This window comes from Phyllostomus hastatus, unplaced genomic scaffold (assembly GCF_019186645.2).
Source record: "Phyllostomus hastatus isolate PE091 unplaced genomic scaffold, TTU_PhHast_1.1 phas_contig_148, whole genome shotgun sequence".
Lineage (NCBI taxonomy): Eukaryota > Metazoa > Chordata > Mammalia > Chiroptera > Phyllostomidae > Phyllostomus > Phyllostomus hastatus.
Window position 1 is genome coordinate 6,482,703 of NW_025333607.1, and position 27,283 is coordinate 6,509,985.

The 27,283-nt window shown below is 48.1% G+C and overlaps 1 protein-coding gene across 3 annotated transcripts in view; it reads right to left on the minus strand.

Annotated features, from left to right (window-relative positions):
• COG2 (component of oligomeric golgi complex 2) overlaps positions 1-27,283 on the minus strand; it is a 39,938-nt gene that overhangs the window by 12,354 nt on the left and 301 nt on the right. For 2 of the 3 annotated variants that reach the window (XM_045860644.1, XM_045860634.1), the window contains exons 2-10: positions 18,838-18,999; positions 17,593-17,658; positions 15,323-15,403; positions 13,644-13,747; positions 10,958-11,066; positions 9,989-10,168; positions 8,269-8,393; positions 4,298-4,424; positions 797-936 (exon numbers count right to left, since the gene is read on the minus strand). In XM_045860644.1, coding sequence (XP_045716600.1) covers positions 797-936; positions 4,298-4,424; positions 8,269-8,393; positions 9,989-10,168; positions 10,958-11,066; positions 13,644-13,747; positions 15,323-15,403; positions 17,593-17,658; positions 18,838-18,999 — 1,094 coding nt within the window. Of the gene's footprint in view, positions 1-796; positions 937-4,297; positions 4,425-8,268; positions 8,394-9,988; positions 10,169-10,957; positions 11,067-13,643; positions 13,748-15,322; positions 15,518-17,592; positions 17,659-18,837; positions 19,000-27,283 lie in introns of those variants that run through there. The other variant, XM_045860650.1, reaches the window with a different exon arrangement.

The window sequence follows — 27,283 nt, forward strand, 5'->3', positions numbered from 1 at the left end:
CATAATTAACAAAAGCATCCAAAAACTTTAAAGAGCACTCCAACTCAGATGGTCTGATCAATGCCGTTCTACAAGGAACTTACATGACCTCATTCAAAAGAATCTGCAAAGAAAGAAAAAAAATCTGCAAAAATGGCTATTATCCATTTTTTTCCAGTGGAACAAACGTGGTTATGGGCTTATCATACAGTTAGTTCCTCAGTCGTTCAGGGGGCCACGCCACCGTGTCAGCAACATCTGGAGGAAAGGGGCACCGGGGTCCACAACGAGGACAGCAGTGTCACAAGGACTGTGCAGGAAGCCCAGATAACGAGGATTCTCGTACGCCGGGTCACAGACCCAGCTGCAAGAAATGCTTAACACTAGGTTTCCACCACCCGCCCGAGGGGAAGAACGCCACGCAGGAGCAAACACAGTGGATGAGGGACAGGCCCGCTGCTCGAGGCGGGTGGTGAGCCGGGGAACTCGGCACGCGCGAATGCGCTGCTGTCTGACGCCCGCTCTCCCCGCCCCGATGCAGGAGACAGCGCGGGGGGCGGGGCTGGGCCCAGAGTCAGCGCATTCCGAGTGCAGTGTTCTCAGCCATCCACGTTCTGGAAAACGAATCCCAGCTTTTCGTCACGCAAGCCATCATTTTGGCAATCATGGTATTTCCTGTAAATTTCTACCTTAAATTCTGTTTCCCAAAGAACTGTGCGGTGATCACAAAGAAAAGGCGGTTAACCGGGAACAACGTCCTCACCTGGTGTTCACATTCTACTTTGGAGAAGAGGTGGGAGGGGAAGAAATGACTGACCTTATCTGAAAATACACGGGCAGGTTCCACTTGTTGTTGAAGCTGTGGTAGGCAGGATGGGCCCTCAGCCTCCTGACGCTGGCCTGGGATCCACACTGCCGTTCAAACGTTCTCACAAAGTCCATGCTTATGCTGTATTTCTACAACGGGAGCAAACAGGGGGCATTTTCAGGGCAGGCAGACTAACCAGAATTGGGGGCACATGCTAAAACTGTAATCGAGATACAGAAGGTCAACACACAGAATCGCAGCTGCTAGCCCCGACAGGGACCTCAAGGGCTCGTCCTTCAGGGTGCCCACTCTGAGACCAGGCGGCACGCCAGGTGGCTGCGCGGCACACCCCAGGTCTTTCGTGGCAAGTCTGTTCGGAAACCCAGGGGCTCTACGTCCCGTGCTCTTCGAGGGACAGTGCTCACATTCTAGGGCACCCCTCACCCCGTCCACTGCGACTGGACGAGGTGGCAGATCGAGTGGGGTAACTTTCACCATCTCTCCAGGAGGAGGAGAAGTCGAAAATTTCAAACACGGAAGACTCAGACTGTGTGGATAATCACGTCACTTTGACAGAGGAGACAGCACACGACCGCCGAGGATCTAATGGCACCACTCGGAGCAGCGGCAACACCACTTAACCTTTACCACTACACACTGCGCTTCAAGTCATACAAATCAACTTAACCCACAACACTGCCCCATAGGGTAATGGCTACCATCACCACCCCCCATTCTACAGGTGACACCTCCTCTTCTGCTGGGGCTTGGAGAGTTTCCCCGAAGACAGAGCGAGGAGACAGAGGGAACAGAGCTCCGGTCAGCGGGGAAAACTGGGGCTGCTGTCAAGGGCGCGCTAGACCCCAGGGCCCCGGGCTCTGGGGGAGCCCTGCGGGACTTTCCACGCTCTTCTCAGTTACGAGGGGCTCGATTCTAACCTGCCGAACCGTCACCTGCACGTGCTAAGGTCTGCGCCTCCACAGGCGTTTTAGTGCAGTGACCACTGCAGATTTCAAACTCCCGTCCACTAGTTTCCAGTGACAGTTATAGACTCTCCTGAGCACAGTCAGGTGTGTGGAGCGGAGGCAAAGAAAGGTGTCAGGTGTCTCTTTTGGGGTGACACTCCACCTCAGCAGGTGACGGATGCTAAGAGATGACAAGAATATTTCCCTCTTCACAGGAAGCATGTCACATTAAAGCTGAAAGCATTTCTTGAAAGAAATCGACAGATGCTTGCTGGACACTATGCCCCCGAACATTAAGTCCTGCTTCAGAATTCCAAAGTCAAAGTTCTCCCAGAAAGCGTCATCTCCGGGCTGGGACAGCCCCTGGCCCAGCGGTCAGTGTGATTCTCGGGGGAGAACAGGAAAATGCAACGGGTCTTACATCGCAAACGCCGACGGCCACTGTCTCACCCCACTTACGGTACTTGTTTTTAAAAACCCTGCTTTTAGAACCACAAAATCGTTGTCAACGTACTAAAGCACAGGACACTCAGCCACGAGAACAGATAACTGACGTTCCTGGGCCAGTAAAGCTCCAGACGTGCTGCCTCTCTGGTTTTGAAGTCTCCTAGGCTGCAGCCTCACCCCACATTCACCCTGTGCCTCTCCACACTTTAAGAATAACCAAATCCACCAGGCAGGTTGGACAAGAAGCACACAGACCTTCTAGAAGTGAACATTAGGATAATTAAGGTTGGAAATGACGTCCAGATGAAAAAACAGGTTAAACACCACTGAAGGAGTTAGTAAACTACAAAATCGGTCCGGAGAAATTATTCAGACTGCAGCACAGAGACAGAGATCAAACATGTAAGAGTGTCGATACATTTGGAAAGCATCAAAGATAAAGTGAAGAAGTCTGATCAAGAATTCTAGAAGGAAATAACAGAAGAATGGGAGAGAGGCACAACTGAAGAGCTAGTGGCTAAAAACGTGCCAGAATTTATAAAAGCTACCAATCTACAGGTTCAGGAAACTAAATGAATCCCACATAGAATACATTTTAAAAAGCTCACATTAGACATAGTATACTGAAACAGCACGCCAAAGTCACAGAGGAGATTTTAAAAGTAGCCAGAGAGAAAAAGGCATTAACTACAGAGAAACAAAAATTAGGTTAACAGCTAATTTCATAACAGAAGTCAGAAGACAATGTTCAAAGCGCAGAGAATTCTATTACCAGCAAAACTACTTTTCAAACATGAAAGCAATAAGGTTATTTGCAAACACAAACTAAGGGTTTATTATAAAAATGAAGTTTATCATCAACAGGTCCTTGCTAAAAGGCCTTCTAGCGTGAATTTCAGGAGGAAGAGAAAGGACTCAAGGAGGCAGGTCCCTGTGCAGGAGGGAGCAGCACGCAGAGGAAACGGCAGCCTTGCGGGGTAAGCAGTGACCCTTCCGAGGGGACAGCGACCACATGAGACGACGTGAAACGTGCCGAAGAGCTCAGACGAGAAACAAGACCCTGGACACGACAACGCGCGCTGTGAAACGGGGCGACCCGCGTTCGAGTGCTCTGCTTGCTGTGCCGTTCAAGAGGCTGGAGAACACCCGTCCGCTTCCGAGCCTGTAGCTGCTAAGGCTACTTAACACACACACAGCGGGCAGAACTTCCAGATCAGCAGCGGGAAACACAGAATACAGGAGAAAAACAAATCCCCGCAAGTCCACATTTCAGAGAAGGTGGGAACGGAAGATAGAAAAGAGGAAGAAAAAGGAAGAAAAGTGGGACAAACGGGAAGTCCAAAGACCCACATGCATCAGCAGTTACGGTCACTGTAAATGTGGTAAATCCCCTAACTGAGAGACAGAGACTGTCACGCCGAATGAAAAAGCACAGCCCAGGGACGTGGAAGGCAGAGAGGCCCCGGGAGGCTGGCGAGCAGGAGCGCTGGGCCGGAACCTGGGCCGCCGGCCCGAGACTCTCTCTTCTTCACTGTGGACCACGTGCTGCTTTATTTAAAATGGAACGTAACAAAAAGTGAGCACACGAACTCGCTTTTGAAACCTAAACCATGAAATCCTTAAATGACAACATGATTTTTTAAAAAAAGTCACTAAATCTAGGGCATCCTCGTCTTTTAAACTATACAGGATGATTATATACTACATTTCAAAATCCAAGCAATAATTTTTGTTTTCCTTCAAAATTATACAGTAGAAACATGCAAACTGAAGTTTTCATGGAAAACAATGGCAAAGAGATGAGCTTTTAATGAGTCTAGAATTTTTTTTAAAAATTTAGAAAATACTGCACATATCTAGTCACAGCTATTTACACTGACTTCTTTACATATTCTAAAATAAAGAAAATCTCACTCCCCAAAGTACTGGGGACTGTTACATGGATAAACCGATGTGTGCATTTCAAGATAAATGCTCACTCAGCAACTCCAGCTTCAATGTTCAATCAGTCACAGCAGCAGGACTGTGCAGAAAAGAACACGATTATGCTAAAGCCTCAGATTAACATCTTCCGGAGCCAAGAAGGAGGGAAAGGTACCTCGTGAAACGCATCAGGATCTCCAGGATTAAAGAGTGAGGGCAAGTTCTCTTCTAGTCCTCGTACTATTTCTGGCCAGACAGAATTCACCAAAAAGTCATATCCAGGAACCGTATTGCCTTTTTCACTGTAAGGTAAGAACAAAATTGCAGTCAAACACACCATGGTCTCCCACTTACAAAGAACAAAATTCCACTGTGGTGCTTTTACTAAAAGTTCCTCAGCCTAAATCTCATTTCAATCCTTAAAAACAAAACAAAACAAACAAAAAAATCCCTGTCAATTACTTTGTTTTGGTTCCCAAATTTCTGTTTCACCCCTTGAACTCGGTCTCAGCTTGAACCTGACACATCCCCTGAGTCTATCACACAGCAGAGCGAGTTGGTGTCACGCATGGGGCAGAACTGCCACATTGAACTGCCGGGGCACAGTGCTCTCCCCTAAAATGGGGCACCATGTCCCCCCTCCGCCTCAGCAGGGAAGTCTAGCCGCACACCGAGCAGGCCCTGCATTCGACCTGCACACCACCGAGCCCTGCAGCGCTGCAAACACGCCAGTTTACCGATGACTGACAGCTCCGTGGTTACTAAACTATCTCTAAGTTTACCTCCAGTTGTACAATTCTGCAACTATTTCCTGTAAAATCCTGATATAATGTATTTTTGTGCGTGCATGCTTTATTCTGCATCCCTCAGCGAACAGCTGGACTGTGGGTTCTAACTCACAAGCTGAGGAGAGGCCACGACGAGACAAAAGGAGGTCCTTGGGGGCCGGGAACCTGAGTTCAAAGCTTGGGTCATTCCACTGCTCTATGTTTTGGTTTCTTCAACTAGAAAAGGCAGATGGCAACGATATCTACCTCATAGGACCATCCCATGGGTGAATATTCATAATGCATTTAGCATGGTACCCAGCATACAGTAAGTGCTGTGTTAGTGATGATTAAATACTTAAGTAAATAAATAAAGGCAGATTCCTTAAGTTTCTCTTGAACTTCAAGACCCATAAATATCTCCCAGGCAGACAGTCTCACTGATCCACCCACTTTGATTGTGGTATGTTGAGTAACATGCTCTAAGATAACTCTCTTTTAAAATGTTCAGCAAGTCAATATGAGGTCTTATTTTAGCAAAACGGAGACTTTTGTAGCTAAATCGTCAAATTATCAAGATCAAACTGGGGCTTAACATTCTGATATGCATTAAAAACAAACAGAAAAAAGTTTTCATAATTTTCAAACAAGACAAAGCATCAAGAAAGGTGTGCTTAACTGCCCAGGAAGCTACCGAACAATCTGACTGCAGTTAAGTATTGATAAGGAATTGCTGGTGGGGCTGGAGCAGAGCCAAGAGGGCAAGAAAGACCCCACTGCCAGGTTGCACATACCCCGTGATATATTTTTAATCATGAAAGAACCAGATCTATTCAGGTATCTGGTCAACGGAAGAATAAAATTGAGGATATTAAAACTACAGATGCACATAATATAAGCACTATTAAATGACAAGGTCTCATACTCAAAGTCAATACTAATTAAAGCCCCAAAGAGAAAACGGAAACCTGCAAGATCAACAATGGAAACAGACGGCCAATTAGAACATAGAAAAGCCAATCCATACTGTTTGGAAGATAAAGCGGAACATCGCTGGCATTGCCAGTTACAAAGGGCATTGAGGATGATGCAGGAAAAAGGGAAACGCGAAGCATTCGAAACTTAAAGGCAGGAGGTGAGCAAAGGAAGGCCAAGGGGAGCACGGTGATGGGGCCCGAAGCAAAGGAAGATCACCTACCGAAGTACCATCCAATTCCTCACATTTCTGAGGTTTCCCCGTGAATTCTACCACGCTGACAACTGTGCATAAGAACCTACAAGTTTTAACACTTGAAATTTCAGGAACAAGACCAGCCTCATCCAATCTAATGACCCGCTATCTCATAACTGTGGCTTCTTTCATTTTACATTGTAACTTTCCCTAAATTCTTACCCCCAAATCCAAATGATCACTAAACAAAAGTGGCAAAATCAGGTTTCATCAGAAATCATGCAGTGAAAACAGGGAGAGTACTTCGAAGGTCAAGCAGTGTATTTATCACCCCAGCTTCTTTTGTCTTTAAAGAACAAAAATTCGAGACCAATTATATTGCTTACTCCATGAAGACGAAGACCTTTCTTGCCTTTTTAATGCTGAAAATAAAGAACTGGGTTCTTTGCAAATGTTGTACAGTGCAGAAGATGAGCATATGCAAAGATGGAAACTAGTTCCAACAGCAGTGAAGGTGACAGGAAACTAGTCCAGTGAAAGTGACAGGAAACTAGTCCACAACAGCACTGAAAGTGACAGGAAACTAGTCCAGTGAAAGTGACAGGAAACTAGTCCAGTGAAAGTGACAGGAAACTAGTCCAGTGAAAGTGACAGGAAACTAGTCCCAACAGCAGTGAAAGTGAAAAGAAACCAGTCCTCAACAGCAGTAAAAGTGACAGGAAACTAGTCCCAACAGCAGTGAAAGTGACAGGAAACTGGTCCCAACAGCAGTGAAAGTGACAGGAAACTAGTCCACAACAGCACTGAAAGTGACAGGAAACTAGTCCAGTGAAAGTGACAGGAAACTAGTCCCAACAGCAGTGAAAGTGAAAAGAAACTAGTCCTCAACAGCAGTAAAAGTGACAGGAAACTAGTCCCAACAGCAGTGAAAGTGACAGGAAACTAGTCCAGTGAAAGTGACAGGAAACTAGTCCAGTGAAAGTGACAGGAAACTAGTCTGCAACAGCAGTGAAGGTGACAGGTAAAGGAATCCAGAGGATGAAGTCAATGCTGGAGATCAGGACAAAAGGTGGGCTCTTGAAGGAAGTAGTATCTGAGCTGGAGCGTATTGTGGCAAGGGACAGGAGGAAAACCACAGAGGTACAGGACACAGGGAGTGTCAGGGAAGGGCAATGCCACCGTGTGGACAGAGACCAGGTGGTGCGGGGAGAGTCCTGCTGCGGAGAGCTCTCCAGTGGAGGTACGCGGGGCCAGAGTGTAGAGGATGCTCGATGCCGCATCAACAAGCAATGAGAAGCCACTAACGACTTACGAAGACGGCAGAGCACATGAATCTCAGAAATCTGGGGGGATGTGAGAGACAGAGGCTGGACTGGGAGAAGAGGGTGGAGGCAGGGAGACCACTGGGGAGATCCTGTTACTCTGGAGACAGGAGGGCAGAGGCCTCGCCTGCGGCAGCAGCGCTAATCAAAAGTGAAGAGCTATTTATGACACAGAACTGGGAAGTCATGGAAATGAAATAAAAGGAGGAGGAAAAACTGAAAACAACTTAACCACAACAGCATAAAACGTGTTGAATTTAACTGGACTAGCACTGCTAGACAGAATATGACATTAGACCAACAGAGAGAAACCAATACTGATTTCAAACTGATGCAGGAGAGGGCAGAGAAGGGAAGGGTCTGGACTCTGCATTCAGAGAGGTGGTGCAACCCTCCATCTGAGCTGCATCCCTCTAGTTTCTCATCTGTGGAACGAGGCTCAGGATGCCCGCCTCCCCGCACCGTGGTAACAGTGACCTAGAGACAAGACCGACCTCAGCCACAGGTGTTCTGTTGTACTCCACTTCGCTTCATGTTTTTTACAAATTGAAGGCAAGACCATTCACCCAAAAGGTTAAGGCTTGCTGTAGGCTCAGATGGTGGTTAGCATTGTTTAGCTATGAAGTATTTTTCAATTAAGGTAGATACATTGTTTATTTTAGAAATAAGGCCAGTGCACACTTAACAAACTACAGGATAGTGTGACATAACTTTTAGATGCACTGGGAAACGAAAAAATTGACCTGTGACTTGCTTTACTGCGACACTCGCTTCACTGCAGTGTCCCCGGACCCAGCTGGCCCACATGGGCTCACAGCAGCCGTGCACTACAGCTGGCAGGGGCCACCACGAGAGCGAGGTGCGCTCAGACACAACAGCCAAGTACCTTGAGATGGCTCCGCCTGTGACTTCTCGCAGAAGGCGGCAGTGGTGAGGGACGAACTCCAGGAGTTTGTTATACATGATCTGAAGGCCATTTGGATGAGACTCCACAATCTGCTCTGTAATCACCTGGTAAAAGGGATAATGTTGAAAGGAAAAGCATCTAAAGGAGAGGTATGAACTCTATACTTCAGAGAATAAAGAAGACCCACCCTCCTCCCCAGCTGACGTGTTTTCTAACCAGCAGGTAAATAACAGCTGCACCCAAAACTAGTCCCCAGGACGAGGGCATGCAGGTCTGACCCTGTGGAGACAGAAGCTGGGTGACAGAGACTGGCCTGAGGCTGAAAAACCCAGGCACGTCCTTCTGCTTTCCCTCTGAGCTGGGATGTAAGCGACAGCAACTTCTTCCTGCCCTGACCTTGGCCTTCTCTTCTACCATCACTCAGCTTAGGGGAAGGGGGAGACAGAGAAAGATGAAAGATAATCCATTTTATTTCACTTTATTATTTTATTTTGGGGGGTAAGGTTTAGAGTCAAGGGGTGAACAAGATGATAAGCATACTAATTTAAATAAAATAAAAAATGTGGCCGTGTTTTACTCAATATGCCACTGAAACTTCACGTTTCTTTCATTTGGCACATCAGACTCGGTTCAATGAAAAACAGAGGCAAAAATCAGTAACAAATATTTTCACGCATTGATGAGTTATAGGTCATCGTCTTTCCCACCCTCATCGGGGTGCCTGTGAAACACAATGTGATGCAACTGACAGGTCACAGTTTTCAGTGACCCTAACGGTGACTGAAATCAATTCTTGAATTTCGTTTCCAACGGGATGCACTATTCCCAGTTTAAAGGTGAAGACTTTTATCCTGAAATCACGGTGACAGCAGCTCTGCACTTGCCAGACAGAAAGAACTCTCCTACCAGATGGACAGGGGACCGGAGGGCAGTCTGTACAAGCTGGACATGGGCTTTGGGACTTGGATCAGTGTGCGCCACCTGAAGCTGACATTTCTGCACGTGGGACAGCTGTTGAGTGCTGGCCACTTCATGTGGTACAATCTATTTCTGGCTGCTCAACAGCAGAATGTACGCACTTCCTACATCTCCACTGTATCTAACAGGTGAGGGACACTGTGCGGCCAAGTTCGGGATTCAAGGTCTTACTCAGCAATTTGCCCGTAACAGCCCTTCATGTCTGATTGTTCCCTCCCTTCCCCCTTTCTGGCCCGGCCAACTCCTCCGTAGTTTCAAAGACTTGGGCCCAAACCCAGTTTCCACGCTCCCAGAATTCTCTGCGTGCTCCTCCACCACGCATGCGCACGGCAGCATCGCCATCTGCTGTGTGTTCTACTCTACCCACGAGACCAGTAGTTAAAAATGCTTTTTAACAACTTCACTGAAGTTTACAAACTATAAAACTGACCAAAAAATGTTTCCAAACACACCTCCGTCCCAGGCCAGAGCCCGCCCTCTAACTGGAGACAGCCCCTGGGCTGCGGCATCATTCGGAAACACGAGAGAGAGAGCCTGAGCGCCGGCATGCTGATGGTAACCCACCAGGCCTCCCTCTCACAGCCGACACTGCAGTGGACTCGGGCCCTTTACAGGAGGGGCTCTGGTCAGCAACCCCCCCCCCCCAACCCGGTGCGGTGCGGGAGACAGACCGACGGTCTGGGGGTGTCTGGGGGACCAGGTCCGACAGGCACAGACCTACCTGATCCACGTACGGTTTCACCAGCACCTGGCCGACCAGCGCCTCGGCGTCCCGGGTCTTGTCGATGGTGGCGTAGGTCCGCAGGCAGTGCCGCACGATGTCCACGTCGGCAGCCTGCAGCCCCTCCAGCAGGAGGCCCTCCAGGGACTGCTGCAGCGTGGCCGTGATGCCGGCGATCCGCTGCGCGAGAGAAGACAAGGGAAAGCTCCCACTGCACCAGCTCCTGAAATCTCAGACGCGTGCGTCACGGGTCTTCTATTCTCACAGAACAAAATGCACGCAAAACTAAAATATCGACATTTCTTTTTTTTTTTTTAAAGATTTTATTTATTTATTTTTAGAGAGGGGAGGGAGATAGAGAGAGAGAAACATCAATGTGCGGTTGCTGGGGGTTATGGCCCGCAACCCAGGCATGTACCCTGGCTGGGAATCGAACCTGGGACACTTTGGTTTGCAGCCCAAGCTCAATCCACTGAGCTACGCCAGCCAGGGCTAAATATCGACATTTCTTGAAGAATAACAGTGCGTTTCTCCTCCTCCCCACAGTCTCTTTATAAGTAAACCTTTGCATCATCAAAGAGAATTTAGACAGAATTACAGAACTAGAAAAAAGTTATTTTCCTCTTAGGCTACAGAGTAAATCTGACAAACGTACGACTTTAAAGCCCAGTTAAGAGCCGTGGAGAAATTAACTCTGGCTACATCATATAGTGTGTCGAGTTACATGAATTTCAGAGTCAATTTTACTCTTACAATTCAGAGAACACGCCTGCGTCTTTACACAAAAATCTGTGACGCATGACATGTAGGAAGAAGCAAGGGTCCAAAACACAAAAACTAAATGCAAACACTCAAAGCTGGCTTCAAAATCTTGTAGACCAACTACTACCAGGGGCATTACTAGGTTAAACCAACATTATTTAGCAAAGTCCTAAATACCCGATTGTGAAAATCTAAAACAACACTTACCGGTCTTACTTTGTCCAGAAGAGGCATGCCTTTGCTTTGCACAGCGTGAAACTGTAACTGGTTGAATTCTGTAGCAATTCTCTCCAAAATCTGTCCCGTCAAAAGTGGGCTAGCAGAGACAGTGACAGAAATTTAATTCCCGAAGTGTATTAGTTTCCAGGAGAACACATCACGTGATGAGCAATAGCATCGCGCGCACCCACTGTTACAGCGTTCTCCAGAGTGATTCTGCGCCCTCTGCCCAGTGCCCGGGGGCGGGCGGGGGTGGGGAGGGAGGGGGAGAAGCCGAGCACCCTCCATGCCGTCGATTCTCACTATGGGCCGCCCGTACGGCCCAGTGCAGCTGCAGCAGGGAAGTGCCCCAGACCACTGACGCTGCCTGGCTGCCGGCCCAGGGGCCTGGACAGGGAGCGGGAGCTGGACGAGGTCAGTGAGGGCGCTCCCACCCGCTCCCACCGCCTTCTCCAGGCTCTCCCAGTCACGGCCTGCTGACCTGTCTCCTCCTTCTCTCTCCCTGGCCTGCCCTGTTGTTCACACCTTTTCTCAAATATCTCTGACGCCTCTCAAATACCAAATACCGTTGTCTCCTCCAGAAAATACAACTGGCCCTCTGGCAGCAATAAATGAAATATCGCAAAACAGCTTCCTTTAAACTGACATTTACAAAATGGCTGAGAGAGCATTAGGTTTATATCCTATGTCCTAGGCGAGGACACATTCACTGTGTATCTCCCACCAAGTTTAATAAATGCCCTTCTTTCTGCTAAAACACATTACGAAGCCTCAGCGCCACTCAAGAGGAAGTGAAATAGCAAAAGGAGAAAAACATAAAGGCACTGAAGCACCCACTGGGCTTTTCGGAGGCATCCTGTACCTGATGGTGACCGACCGGTCAGTGGGGGAAGAAGCGGGTAGCATGAGGAAACACGAAATGCCACGTGAGACCGACCGGCAGCGCCCAGCTAGTCCGGAGGGACAGGAACCGCTCAGCAGGACCGACACAAAAGGTCAGTTCTTAACTCGTTCCCGAATGACCTGACGTGGGTTTATCAGTTACGGATTATCTGAACTTTCATTTCATGGCCTACCGGGCGTGCTGTATTCACTACTTGCTCACACTGACCCGGTTTTCCCTCTCTGCAGCTCCGAGCTGTGCACCGGAGTCAAAGAAAAGGCCCTCAAAGGCAGTTCTGAGCCAGGAATAGCACCGTGTCCACCGTGCCAGGGACGGGATGCTGTGAGGGCGCAGTGTTAGCGGAGTGGGGATCACTGAAGTCTCCCTATCAGAGGGACAGGGTGGGAAGGCAGAGAGGGGCCGGGGCTGGGGAGGCAGGTCCCGCGGTCCTGAGGGAGGACACCGCTGCGAAGAGCTGTCGGTGCGACGGGGAGGCCGAGCAGCAAGGCTGCAGACGCCCTGGGCTGGCCGGAACGGACTCGGGCGGAGACTGACGAGTGCGGACCGGGGCTGGGAGGGCAGGGGCACAGGTGCAGGGCAAAGGCACACACGTGACAGGCACTGACCACTCCGCTGCACAGCGTGGTGATGAAGGGAAGCAGAGGCCCGGGACATGAGACTCACTTCCCTTTTGGATGCCTCGTTTCTTAATCTACATAACCAGGCATATGGAGCATGTTGTCTCTAAGGCCCTCCCAAGTCTCAGATTTCGAGAAGAAACCCAACATGTCTTTATGGCACGACCAAGACTTTGAACTATAGTATTCAACTCGGGTGGGGCTGGTTCTGCAGCAGATGACCCAGTGTTACTTAAGCTAATGTGATTAACATAAAGAACGCCAGTGCTGTCACTGCGACCTTCAGAACAGCTCACGTCAGACCCGACTGAGACCCGTGTTAAGGCTACTGCTCGGTCTATGCCAGGGGCTGGCCTACAGAATCTCAGCAACTGCCGGACACGCCTGTGCGTGGAGTCGCGATCAGCCTTCGTCACAGGTGAGAAGGGGAAGGGCCCCGACTGGCCTGCCCGGCTGGCAGGACAGCAGAAGCCCGTGCTCTGCCCACGAGGCCACGGCTTGTCCCACTGCGGCCGCCACGACCCACTCAGCTCACTTCCCAGCCACTCGTCTACCAGGCCGACTCAAAACTCAGGCCAGAAGGGGGTAAGACAGTCACACTGTGGCCAAGGAAATGGTCACCTTTTTCCCATTTCATAAGCCTTTTCTTTCCTGACTACAACTTTCAACTGAGTGTGTCTCATACTGCTTCTTAATGACACTGTGCTGGTCCAGGGACACCAATGGTCGTGCTCTGGGCATGTTTAAAAAAAGGATCAAAGAAAGATGAGAGCTATTCCACACCCTGAAGATCAATGAGGATGCTGCCAGACCTTGGGTGGGGCAATGCCAAACACAAAAACTGGCCCCGACAGCACACTGCTGCTGCTTCCCTGAGAGGTCGGGATGCGGCCTAGAACCACAGAGGTTCGTAACGACGCGCTCTAACTTCACCACTGCGTGAAGCTGTAACCTCACTCTGCTCTTCCTGAGCGACACTCAAAGACACTTACGCCAATGACTTGGATTGTCGCCTTTTTCAGAAATGAGTTCTAACTAAAGAAGAAGAAGAAGAAGAAGAAGAAGAAGAAGAAGAAGAAAGAAAATAGCCTAAGTGTGAGGTATTAATCTATGTGCTATTTAGTAAAAAAAAAAAAAAAAAAAAAAACCTTACCTGCGTTCTTCCAGTGCAGATGTTTCTTTAGAACTTTGAGAATTTAAGATCTTTTCAATTTTCTCAACTGATCGAATAACTTGTATAAGTCTCAACACACACATCTATATTAAAATTAAGCAAAAAAAGTTATGATGTTTACTCTTAATTATCTGATTTCCTTTAACTAAATGCAGAAAAATACAAACCTAAAAGTTGACTTAGAACATTTGGAGCATCCTACATTTTGAATATCTATGTAACACTGAATTCCTAAGAATGCAAATCTTAATTTTGGCTTTCTACAACAAGTGCATTTCAATATTCCATTGCAACTTTATAAAAAGAAATTGGACTTTTTGCTTTCTCATATTCTGTACTCTTATTCCTTCTTCTTTTACCTATCTTAAATGAACCTCTCTATTGGTACTACATTTATCATGTTTTAATGTATCAATTCATTAAATACATTATCACACTACAAATCCTATCAAAGAGGTTGAGGAACATTACAAAAACTCTCATCCTTAAAAGGACAAAAAGATACAAGGTCATTCATATAACAAACGGCTGCTGACCACCTATTTTGAACAGAGATTCTTCTAGACAGTGGGGACCTGAGTGAACAAAACAAGAAAAATTCACTGCTCTCATGAGGCTGATAATCCTTTCCAGAATGCACTTCCTTCTCCAATCTTTAGACCAAAGCTCAGAGGACACTTAAAGAATTAAACAGAAGGTCTCTGTGATAGGCTTCTCTCCTTGATTTAAAAAAAATATGTTAACAAGTAGTCTAGAAAACACCAAGAGCACTGGGCTACAGTCAGGAGTCTTGAACCCTAATCCCAACTCTGCTACTGTAACATTATGATGATAAATGAATCAGAAACTAGAATGAAAACACAGGCCACTGGAAAGTAAAGGCTGTGCATGAAGAGGGTTATTTGAAGGAAGGAAACCAAAGAAGTGCCACACGTGGTGGAACAGAGCACCAGGCCGAGGTTCTCTGACACAGCGGACCCGCAGCACAACTCTGGAGGGCCTGCTGCAGAGACCCCGCTCCCCCCGGCCTCCGAAGTACGGACGCCTTCTCCGCAGGAGTGCAGGAAACGTGTGCGCCTCCTACACGGTCAACTGCTTCACCGACGTCAGTTATTACTCCTTCTCGTTACGGAGAAATGAGGTATTTTCATTTATCTCCCCTTGGGTACCTCTGAAATTCTGTCTTATCATTTTAAATACATATATGACATTATAATACTATACAATACAATGCAATGCAATGCAATACAATATAATTGTAAAAGAACTTTGGGAAAAAAACAATTTCACAGTAATGAAAAATATGCACAGGCATGCAGCCTATGAAATCTACAGTTTTCTTTAAAAATGTTAATGCTACCACAAGTACATTAAAGCATAAGAATACTATTTGTTGTCTTTAAAAGAATTCATGTCTTTACCATACCCCTGTGTAAACATCCCAGGAGTGAGGAGACCAGGGCCACTGCTCTGGCCCTGCCCCTCACTAGCCTGGCTCGGTTACTAACCCCTCCAGATAAGCGATACTGCCCGTCTCCTCTCCCGTCTCCTCTCAGCAGAGGAACCGGAGGGTTACCCAGGTCCCACACTCGTGGGAGGGCCTTAGCTCCGAGGGCCACCATGAGTGCTCGCTCTAACAGCACGCGGCTTCCATGTACCTTTTTCTCCCGAATGTCCTCTTGTTTAGACACCCGTTCATCTACTGCTTGGATTCCTTCACTGATAGATGACCGGAGACTCTTCAAAAAAATAAAGAGGGTGTGCTGTGGAAAGTGTTTGGCAACATCATGAAATTCACACATTCAGTTCAGTTCTTCAGAAGTGCATTTCCATCTTTAATTCAGCTCCAGTATCTACAGGCCGGTATCATAGAGATTGATAAAAACACAAAGGCTCAGACACAACTGCTGCTGATTTTGGGACAAAATGACATACAAAGCCAAGGTCTCGCAGGGTGATGGCCGAAAGAATAACAGTGCATATACACTGAGAGTCTCACATGGTCAGGGCAGAGGAAGGAGGGTCTGAGTTAAAAGCCCAGAAGGGCGCGGCATTGGGGGTGGGGCTCAGGTTCGATTCTAACAAGGGTGCAGGCTGACTCGGGCGGAGAGGCGACTCTCAGAGACAAAAGGTGGAAAGACACAACTGAGTATGACGTGTTCGGGGCAGTGAGGACGATGCCTGGGTGCGCTGTCGGCCTCACTGTGGAGAGCAGCAGAAATAACGAGGGAGGGGTTATTCAGGACACTTCACTTAGACAAGATGAGGTCTCTAGACAGATTCTGCACATTTTCAGAGAACTGAAGAGTTCTCAAGTGCTAACGGATCATGATGGAATGTTGTTTGGGGAATACTGGGAAGGAGGAAGAGACTGGCCAGGAAAAGGGGGAGGTCACAGGTGGAGAAAGATGCCCAGGAGCTAATGAATTTAACCAAGCATGAGATAACTAGGAATTAGGTCCAAGATAAAGGTAAGAAAAACAATGAGAATAAACTGGACAACTCACAAAGATTCTGTCGAATGGTGGATTCATTCATTCACTAAACATTCTAAAATACCTACTGACTGCCAGCTACGGTGGCAGCCAGAGAGGACGCAATGACGAACAGGACAGACACGCACCCCTCAGTGACCTCAGGATCGCCCAGCCATTTCAGGAGCTGAGCTTAAGGTGGAGGGGGTGCGGGTGGGGCAGTCCGTGGCTGACCGGGAGACAGGCAAGAGGCCATGAATAGAGGGAGGGCAGGGCGGGGCCTCAGCGCTGGCAGGTGGCCCACGGCACAGCGCCTGCACCTGCAAGTGTGAGAGCCAGCAGCCCACCGGGTCTGAGCGCATCTGCCTCAGGGAGAGTGCTTAGGGAGGAGTCCAAGGTTAGCAGAGGCTGCACAGCCAGGAGGCTGGGGGCAGAGGGCACCACAAAGATGGCAGGAGAGCCATGCAGGGGTGGATGTGGAATCCAGTTAACACCACTTCCATTCCAAGGAAAAGCATTTAAGGAGCTTTTGCAAAATTCAAACAAGAGCTAAACATCCCAGAACAGTTGCTACTTCAAGGCACAGCTCCAGAAACATCCCCTGTCTGAATTCTTTCCTGCCTACCCGTCCTGTGAACTTCCCAGCACTGACGGCTGTTATTGTGCATTTCTTCAGCTCTGTCTGAGGGGCTGGTGCACAGGGTGATTCAAGCTGGTCTGGTCCGAGGTAGTGCCACACACAGGCAGTGACAGTGGGTGCAGCAGACGTAACAGAGTGCTTCAGAGCTACGGGAGCTGGAAGGCCGGGGGCCCGACTGGGACTGGGGTGGGGTGGGGTAGGAGGAGGGTCGGGACAGGACAAGGCGGCACAGCTTTCTGCTGGAAGTGACGCCCGAAGTCCCCTCCACCCTTCCTCCTGATGCAGTCCCTGCGCCCAGTGACTCAGAGGCCAGGGGGTGGGGGGTCCGATTTCCCTGGCAGAGACTTTCTCAGAGGAGCAGTAAAATGTGACATTTACTCAGTACGCACTGTACTGACATTACCCTTCAGTTAAACTAAATGGTGAACGGCTCCTGGGGACTGGTCTGGAGGCACTTCCACATGTAAAACACCGCCTGGGAGAGCACTTGTAAAACTGTTGCAAATTTTAAAAACATAAGCCACTGGTAAGTTGGAGGCTACTCACATACCAGTGAGGTAGCAGGCACAAGCTGAATTCTGAAGGAGCCTTCTTGCTCTACGCCGACACTTCAAAGCTGTCTACTCTGAGAATCTGTCATCTCCAAACCGAACAGGCTTTTAGCTTGCAATATTACAAGCAAAAAGCAGAGAATCATCTCCACCTTTCCTGAAGGCGCGTGCTAGTCACGGACCACCGAGCCACCCCCGCCTACTGGACACAGGGAGCTCCTGGAGAAGGCACTCAGACACCACACGCTCTGTGGGAGACTTACCAGAACTTCTTCCCGCAGCTGTCCCAAAGGCACGGAGAGCTGGTTGAGGGCTTTGTCCATGCCAACCTGCGGGCAAAACCACGTTGGCACAAACACGTCAGAGCCAGCAGTGACAGCGACGCATCTGTTCAGTGATCAGAACAGTACTGGCTGTAGGTTACTCTTCTGCGTAACCACGTGCTGCTGAGCAACTAGCTAAATACACATGCTATTTTGCCATCAATATTGCTCCCAGAATATGAAAAAAACCTGTTGGTATACATGAAACAATAAAATAAGGGAAGTCATAATAAATGAAAGTTTCCTTAGGCACAGTTTGCCTTTGGATGAAATTTTAAATGATTTGGGAAAATTGTAACAGGCGGTGAACACCAGTTGACCAGTTGATGTCAAAGTCTGTCGGATGGGTTCCATTTCCCCTAAACGTGATTACAAACTTTGAGAAAAATCTAAACTAAATAAATGGGATATAAAATATTTTGAGTTTCTAGTTCACATCTACCACATTCATCTTAGCGGTAGAGTTCTCAAAGCAAACATGGCTCATTAATTTTAATGCTTCCTGAAATTCCCATGGAGATAAGTACTTTCTGTACTTCTTTACACAAACAGATTTAAAAACAAAATAAAATATGAACAAGACAACACCTTCGCAAGTATTAAAACATAAGCGTTCCCGAGCGACTTTTACAAACAACTCGTAGGTCCATTACGAACCATTCTCAGATCTCTATAAAACCGAGCCCCCCCGCAGAGCGACAGTGGCCAAGGTCCCCTCACCCGGGCTCTAGCCAGCACACTGCCGGAGAGTGAACGACACGCTTCCTTCAGAATAGCTGGTGCTTATTCTTGCAAATCAGCCTCAACCAGTGAGACGTCATGGCAGTCACTTGGCAACTAGCAAAAACAACTGTTTTGATAGTATTATTATCCTTTATTTACATATTTACTTATGTATGTATGTATGTATATAACTTACATATTATATATACATAGAGCTATCCTTAGTAACTAATTTAAAAATAAGCTAGAACAGTCTTAAATGAGAAAAACCAAAAATGTACACCAAGAAAGTTTAGCTCTTTTGTTAATTAATGAGATGAGCAATCTCTTTAGGTTTCTGAGGGGGAAGGTCAACTGAAAGGCTCTGGAAGGACTCGGCACTCGGAAGAACGACCCTGGGCAGAGGAGGACAACGCGGGTGCACCTGCGTCAATGGGGCAGAAGTGCGGGGTTAAGGGTTACCAAGTTCGTGGAAAGGTTGACAAAGTCCGCATAGTCCTTGTTGATGAGTTCCACCATGGCCGTCTTAAGAAGCTTGTAGTAGAGCTCCAGGTCATCCCTCAGCTCCTCCAGCTGGACATGCTTCCGACAGTCAGACACAAAGTGGTCGACGTTGAAGTCGTCCTAAAAATAAGACCAGGAAAGCAAAAGTTGCTGCAACGATATACACTTGGTGTGCAAAAGCAAAGTGAGAGAAAGCACTAGATGGGAACGCTGCCTGCTCACTCCATAGGTGGTGAGGCTTTGGGGAAAGTTCTCTGCGTGCACAGGGCGGTGTGGGGTGCCTGTGGACCTTCTGAAGGTGCCGGGTGGGGAAGTGGGGGGGCCCTGGCCCAAAGCACTCTCCCCTGCTGCCTAAATCTCACATGGGACTTTATTTTACTTTTTATTAGGCAGTTTAAATGGGCTCTTCTCAAAATAGAAACAGCTGCCCCCCTTAATTTTAAAAGTAATAAATGTCCAATGTAAAACTTTCAAAGAAGTAACTGTATAACAGATTAAAAAAATCACCCACACTCTGATAATCTGCAGTTAAACACTATTTTTTTTCACTATTTAACATTGTGATTCAGATTTTTTTTGGTCTCTCTCTTTAAAATATGAATTACCTTTTAAAATTGAGACATAATTGACACATATCATCATATTGACTCAGGTGCACAACGTAACGATTCAGTGTTTGCATATGCCGGGAAACCATCAGCAGGGTAAGTGTGAACATTCACGCCATGCAGAGATTCCTTCTTGTGACCAGATCTTAATGCGCTCCCTCAGAAACCTTCGACTGCACAACACAGTATCACTAACTGTCACCGGGCTGTCCCCACGGCCCCTGGATGGATCTACCTCATTAAGATTCGAACCCCTGCCCCCATTTCTCCCCACCCGCCACCAACCACTGCCCTGCTCTCTGCACCGATGTGCCTGGTTTCCGGTGGTGCTGTGTAGACCCCATGTACAGCTGAGGTCACAAGGTGTCTGTCCGTCTCTGTTTAACTTGTTACACTTAGCATGATGCCCTCGAGGGCCACCCCTGTTGTGACGAATGCTAAGATTTGGTCTTTTCAATGAATGGTGCTGCTGGGAGTGTCGACAGGCAAAGGGACGAGTCTGGACACCAACCTCACACCACATACAGAAGTGCAACTCGAAATGGATCGTGACTCACACGTAAGTGCTGGAGCTGTAAGGCTCTTAGACGAAAACAGGGGTGGAAATCCGTGTGACCTCGGGTTAGTCAATGATTTATTAGAAAGGTCACCAAAAAAGCACAGAAAACAATACATAAGTTGAATATGATCAAAATAAAAACTTTTGTGCATGAAGAATATGTTAAGAAAGTGAAAAAGAGAACCAACTGTATGGGAAAACATATTTGCCAATGATACCTCAGGCAAGGGTTTAATCTCCAAAATATATAAAGAACTTATACGACTCCATTCTAAGAAGACAAGCAACCCAATTAAAAAAATGAGCAAAGGACTTGAACAGACATTTCTCCAAGGGGGACATACAGAAAATCCAAAGACACATGAAACGATGTTCAATATCGCTAGCTATCAGAGAGATGCAAATTAAAACCGCAATGAGATACCACTTCACACCGGTCAGAATGGCCATCATAAACAAAGCAACAAAAAACAAGTGTTAGAGAGGTTGTAGAGAAAAGGGGACCCTAGTGCACTGTTGGTGGGACTGCAGACTGGTACAACCACCATGGAAAGCAGTATGGAACTTCCTCAGAAAACTAAAAATGGATCTGCCTTTTGACCCAGCAATTCCACTGCTAGGATTATATCCTAAGAATACTAAAACACCAATACAAAAGAACCTATGCATCCCAATGTTCATAGCAGCACAATTTACAATAGCTAGATGCTGGAAGCAACCTAGATGCCCATCAGTAAATGAATGGATCAAAAAACTAGGGTACATTTACACAGTGAAATTCTATGCAGCAGAAAGAAAGAAGGAGCTCCTACCCTTTGCAATAGCTTGGATGGAGCTGGAAAGCATTATGCTAAGCGAAACAAGCCAGGCAGTGAAAGACAAATACCATATGATCTCACCTTTAACAGGAACCTAAACAAAAATCAAAGAAATAAGCAAAATATAGTCAAAGACATTGAAATAGAGGACAGGCTAACAGTGACCAGAGGGGAGAGAAGAGGGAGTTTCAGGGGAGAATGGGAAGGGTTTACAGGAACAAATTTAAAGGACACATGGACGAAAACTGGGGGGAGGGTGGTAATGGGAAGGAAGTGGGGAGGGATGGGTGGTTGGGCTGGAATGGGAGTAAAAGGCAGAAAACCATACTTGAACAATGATTAAAATAAAATAAAAAATACATTAAGAAAGCGAAAAACAACCGTACAATGAGAGAAAATACCTACACACCATGTATCTGAGGAGGCTCTGGTATCCAGAGCATCCAAAGAACTCTTACGACTCACCCATAAAGAGACAAAACACCCAACTAAAAAAACATGAGCAAAGGATCGGAACGGATAGTCCTCCAAGGAACACACACCCGCGGCCGACAAGCCCGTAAAGAGCCACTGAGCACAGCTAACCAGCAGGGAAACTCGAATGGAACCGCAGGGAAACACCACTTTGCACCCACCGAGACGGCCGCGATGCAGTGAGGAAACAGAACAAAAAACACCTGTTGGTGAAAAGAAATTGGAACCATCATCGGGATGGTACAGCTGCTGTGGAAAATAGTCAGTTCCTTGAAAATCAATCATAAAATTACCCAGGAAAGCCACGCCTGAGAGAACCAAAAACAGGCGTTCGTACAAAAGCATGTACATGAATGTTCCTAACAGCAATTATGCACAACAGCAAAAAACAAACAAACCAAACAAAACTGACGTGCGCATCCACTCATGAACGGGGAGACAAAACGTGGGGTGCCCACACGGTGGAATGTTATATTCAGCCACAACAAGGAAAAAAGTGCTCGTACAGGCCACGAGCTGGAGGAACCGTGAAAACACTGCACCAAGTGAAGAAAGCCAGACACAGCCACACACTGAACGATCCCACTGATAGGAGATGTTCCAGAACAGGCAAATCCATCAGGACGGAAAGTGCATCAGTGGTTGCCGGAGGACGGGGAGCGGGAAGAACACAACAGGGGCCGGGTTTCTTTCTGGGCAGATGAAAGGTTCCGGAATTAGCCAGTGGAGATGGATACACAGCACAGCAGATATACTGAAACCCAATGAAGTATAACAGGGAATTTTACGTTAGGTGAATCACATCTCAGTAAGAAACAAATATCAACAAATAAAATGTTCAGTTAAAGATTCTAGAGTAACACTACGCAAAGGGAAGCTGCAGGAGCCACACACGGCTATGCTGAGTAAGGACAGAGCGGTGCTGGCAAAGAGAGGCACACCAGGGAGAGAAGGCAGCCGCACAGACACACAACATCAGACAGTCCTCAACACGCGGTGCTGAGCGAGGGGCCTCCACATGCAAAAGATGAACAAAGACACAGAAGGGTCTAAAAAATTAACTCAAAATAGACTTAAATGTAAAATGGAAAACTTCTAGAAGATAACAGGAGAGATCTAGATGCCCTTGGCCTTGGCAGTGACCATTTAGGTGCAACACCAAGAGTATGATCTATGAAAGAAAAAAACTGATGACTTGGATTTCGCTAAAATTGAAAACCTCTCTGCAAACACCCTGTTGAGAGAATGAAAAGACAAGTCACGGAGCAGAGAAAACATCCGTGAAACACACACACACACAACAAAGAACTTGGATCCAAAGTGTACAAAGGATTCTTTTTTTTTTTTTTAAGATTTTATTTATTTATTTTTAGAGAGGGAAGGGAGGGGGAGAGAGAGAGAGAGAGAGAGAGAGAGAGAGAGAGAGAGAGAGACATCAATGTGCGGCTGCTGGGAGTTAGGGCCTGCAACCCAGGAATGTACCCTGGCTGGGAATCGAACCTGGGACACTTTGGTTCCCAGCCCGCGCTCAATCCACTGAGCTACGCCAGCCAGGGCTTCAAAGGATTCTTAACAATAAAAAATCAAACCCAATTCTACAATGGGCCACCCTGTGGGCTATTTTTGATGCTATTCTAATGATCCCCTCTCCCAAACCTCCCGCTGCGGCCTCTGGAAAGCACAGTGTTACCCGATTTTCCCGGGACTGAGCCTGGGAGCCAGGAGACAGTACCCACGATCTGTCCCAACCAGCTGTGTGACTTGGGGGGAAGTCACCACACCTCTGGGCCTCAATTTCCTAATCTGCAAACCAGAAACACTGCCCAGAGTCTTTCCTCACAGAAAGATACAATGGTGAGAGCTGCAAGCGACTATAAATATGATTTCGATCCGTGCCACCCTGTTATACCAACAGGGAAACTGGAGCCCACAGGGACCAACAGTCGCACCCTGGGGAGCAGCAGAGCTGAATCTAAGATCCGCAGCTCCAGGCCACTGCTGTTCCACCAGCACAATGCAGGTGTGAGCAGTTGCTTCTTCCCTGTTTTCCTGTGTCCATTACAAATCACGCTCCATGAGCACAGGGACGCCACGGGACACACTTCCTGTTTCGACATTCACAGTTCAGCCAATTGGAAGGGGCAGGAGCCTCAAAGACTCGCTGGGCTTCTACCAGCTCTTTAGCAGATTGTAGATGCCGCAAGGAGGGTTTCCGATTCCTTTTTCCGTCACAGGCACCACGTGTCTACCCCGGCTGCCAGCCAAGCTGCTAAGCGAGGGAGGTTCAGGACGGGAACTGACGAACAGAGGTTCAGCGGAGGCAGGTCTGGGCTCAGCACAGACGCAGACTGTCCGCAGATAAGAACCATCCTCCAACAGAATGCACTGCTGGGAAATACTGTCAAGGGTTTCGGAAAGTCTTCCATGACCAGGCAAACTGAGGAGCCTGTTACTGCCCCGGATGTACATTCTGAAATGAGCGCACTGCAGCAGTGTAGACCACGGACCGGAAAACGGCACGCAGATGCCAGGAGACTACTTGAGAAGCTGCGACAGAAGACCGGCAGGAAAAGGGGAGACGGAGAGAGGCAGGCGGACTTGCGAGGTTTAGGAAGTGAAACCCACAGGGCTTGGTACCAGCCTGGATTTGGGAAAGGGGACGAAGAGAGGACCTGACTCCCGGTTTTCTGACTCACAGCTGGATGGGTGGGGGAGCAGCCACTGAATTGGGGAGCACCAGAGGGCAAGTCTGGGGGCTGGGTGGGGCGTGCTCAGGGGTTCAGTTCTGAACATGAGTCTGAACAGGAGTGATACGGAGACAGATATCTGAGAAGACATGTTAAGAAGGTCAGTACGAGGGACTGGCGCTCAGGAGACCTGTGGGCCAGGGATATGAATCTGTGACACCTGCCTATAGGCGGTCGCTGAAGCTGCGAGAATCACCAGGGAAAGGAGAGGACATGTGACTGAGTCCATAACCCGCTAATTGACGGCTTTGAGGAGGAGAATGGCTGTGCACATGAGACAGAGACCCGAGAGGCAAGGAGAAAATCAGGGAGCTCTGAAGCAAGCATCTGGTCCGCTGTGAGGTCAAGCGGGGAGAGAGAGAAGGGCCTGCCAGCTCTGGTGAGAACTGTTTAGTGGAATGGTGGGGCCAGAAGACAGAGTGGAACATGTTTAAAAGTGACAGGGGAGAGGGCAGGGAGAGCTCTGAGCATGTGGCGCCGACACTGAAGAGAGAGCAACAGGGCAGTAACGAGAGGCAGGAGGACTGAGCAAAGAGACCGAAACGAGTGTGTTGGAGAGCCGGTGGGAGTGAGCACAGGGAAGAAGGGCAGCGACGGGCTCCGAGCCCGGGTGGGAGAGGTGGCCAGAGGAGGGGAACAGGCCCTGCCCACCAGCTGAGCAGGAGAAACAGGATGGGCATAAACTCAAGAATGGTGCCCGTGTCTGCGAGGTGAAGCAGCTCCCATCTGACGGCCTCTGCGTTCTTCTGTAAAACAGGAGATGCAGTCACACGCTGAGACAGAAGGGGAAGGATGATTTCAATGGCTCGTCTGGGTAAATGGGTCTAGTTGAGCTCAGCATGCCACTTTCTCTCTCCTACTGCCAATGTCTTACGTCCAATTTCATCTATTAGTTCGCTGTCAACCCTCTGTGGAGTTCTGTGCTTTCTTAAAGCTGAAGAAGCTTGACAATGTGATGTCACTACCACTTCGGCCCCAAGAGATTCTTCCATTTGCCACCCCTGCCTCCAGACCACCTGCATCACTCACGAACCTGTCCCCTCCCCTGTGGTTCTTGTCAGATCTCACAGGACCATGGAGACAACTTTTTAAGTAGCCTCCTGCCACCAGCAGCTCCAATGCAATAGATACGGCCGATTTCCTGCTTTAAACTGGACTGTAACTCCACAGTGAGCCAAGCACAGACCCCTCACGGCTGTATCAAGGCTCAAGCACCAGCAACCCCGCCCAACTACCTCACCAGTCTCATTCCTGGCCACGCTGCACACTCCAGCCACTCTGCAGTTTCTTGGCACACGCGGTTCTCCTAGCACCATGCTCAAGAGCCAAAACCACACTGTACCTATCCCTTACCGCCGTGTCTAGACTGCTGGCTGGCACACAGTGGGTGACTGATGAGTGCCTGTTTGTGAAATGGGGAACTGCAATCATGACCCGGCAGGGTCGCCGTCAGGCTTGGCAGACTAATGACGACAGTTTCCAATCAAATGACTGGGTTTCAAGTAATCTCAACATTCCTAATGCAAACCTGGTATTTCCTAACCCCCCACAGGCACAAAACCCACACAATCACAAAATGTGTTGAATGAGACACAAGTGTAGAAGTATAACCCCAACAGCAAGCTCTCCACCCAGCCTTTCTGACACGGAACTGTAACTTACAAACATCTCTTCTAAGGAAATAGAAATCGCAATTAATCTTTACCTCCAGGCACCACCCAGAAAGTCAACAACATTTCACACAGAAGAGCTGTTCTTTTTATTTTTCACCCACACGGGAAGGGGGCACATTTATCGGCACCACAAATTGATTGTATGGCCCAGTCAGAGGTTCACCAGCCACTAAGTATGAAAGGACTGACATTCCAGCCCCTTCCCCAGTCTGTCCTCTCCCTATGTATTCAGAGGGATTTCGACTCTCTGAATTCGCTTTTAGCAAAGGCGCCGAGTCAGCTTAGAGTGGGAAGGACAGCGAGTCAGAACGGGGGGCTGGTGCTGGGCCCGAAGGAAGCCAGAGGACGCCCAGGGATGGACAAGTGAAGCGTGTTCTGTGCTCCGAGACGCCTGAAGTCAGAACAAGGGCCCGATCTCCTCCACGGGCTCCTTTCCTTCTTCCAGGGCACCTCTCCCCACCAGGTATCCCGAGCTTCTCCCTGGCTTCAGGGCAGCTCCCAGCCAGGGGGTGGGACGAGGGATTTCTGGATTGGAGAGTTGCCCCTGCACCTTCGGACATCCCATGGCAGTTCCACTTTTAATCACAGTGGCCGGGCAGGAGCACCCCTGCACAAGACCGAGAGGACATGACTCCTGGGCCTGGAGAGCCCCGCGTGCTAAAAATGGTATGGCCACACCGGAGAGACCCAGATGTAAGCACTTTCTAAAACCAGAGTTTTGGAGATGTGATCTCCGAAAGCAAGTATCAAAAAGAGACAGGTTATTAACCTAGAAAAAGAGAAAACATTATGCCTGGAATTCATCAAAAAACACAGAGCAAGAGATTTAAAGTCACCTGTTCAAATCATTAGCTAACAGTTTTAACTGTTTAACACTGAACTCGGCTAGTAGGTGGTGTCAAAAAATCTCAATCCTCAGAAATTAAACATACAAACATACTTTTGTTTAAGCGTAGACCCAGAGGGATCCATACACCAGGTAGCCAGACAAAGTTCCTCCTCGCTCTGATTCAAATCTTGGGCATTTCCAAGGCTGGACCTGACTCATCTCCATGATCAGTAACATATTTTCAGTTTATATTTCTAGTCTGTGAGTGCATGTCCTGTAAATTACCTGCACACCAACCTCCAATTCACCCGATCAAGTGGGGCAGCTTTAAAAAACGAGGATGCTTTGCTTTGTCGTAATGCACCTAACTCAGCTAAGAATATTCAAATATTTTAACTATCTCATTCCAGAAGCTTTCAGTTAACGTTAGGCAAAAACTTCAGACTAAGTGCCTTTTTGTTCAGTCATAGTTCCTGAGGCCCACGTGCCAGACACTAGTCACCAAGCTTCTGCCTGGCGAGGGACCGACAATCTGACTGCATGGCACGGTAACAGGGTCGGGGAACGGCAGGGGGCTTTTACACTCAACTCGAAACTCCTTGCCCAGAACTGTCAGGCCTTTTAACTCAGTAAGCACGGTTTCCCTGCAGTGCTCTCTCCAGGTTGCACCTGCCAAACCTGAGGCCAAGGGACTCC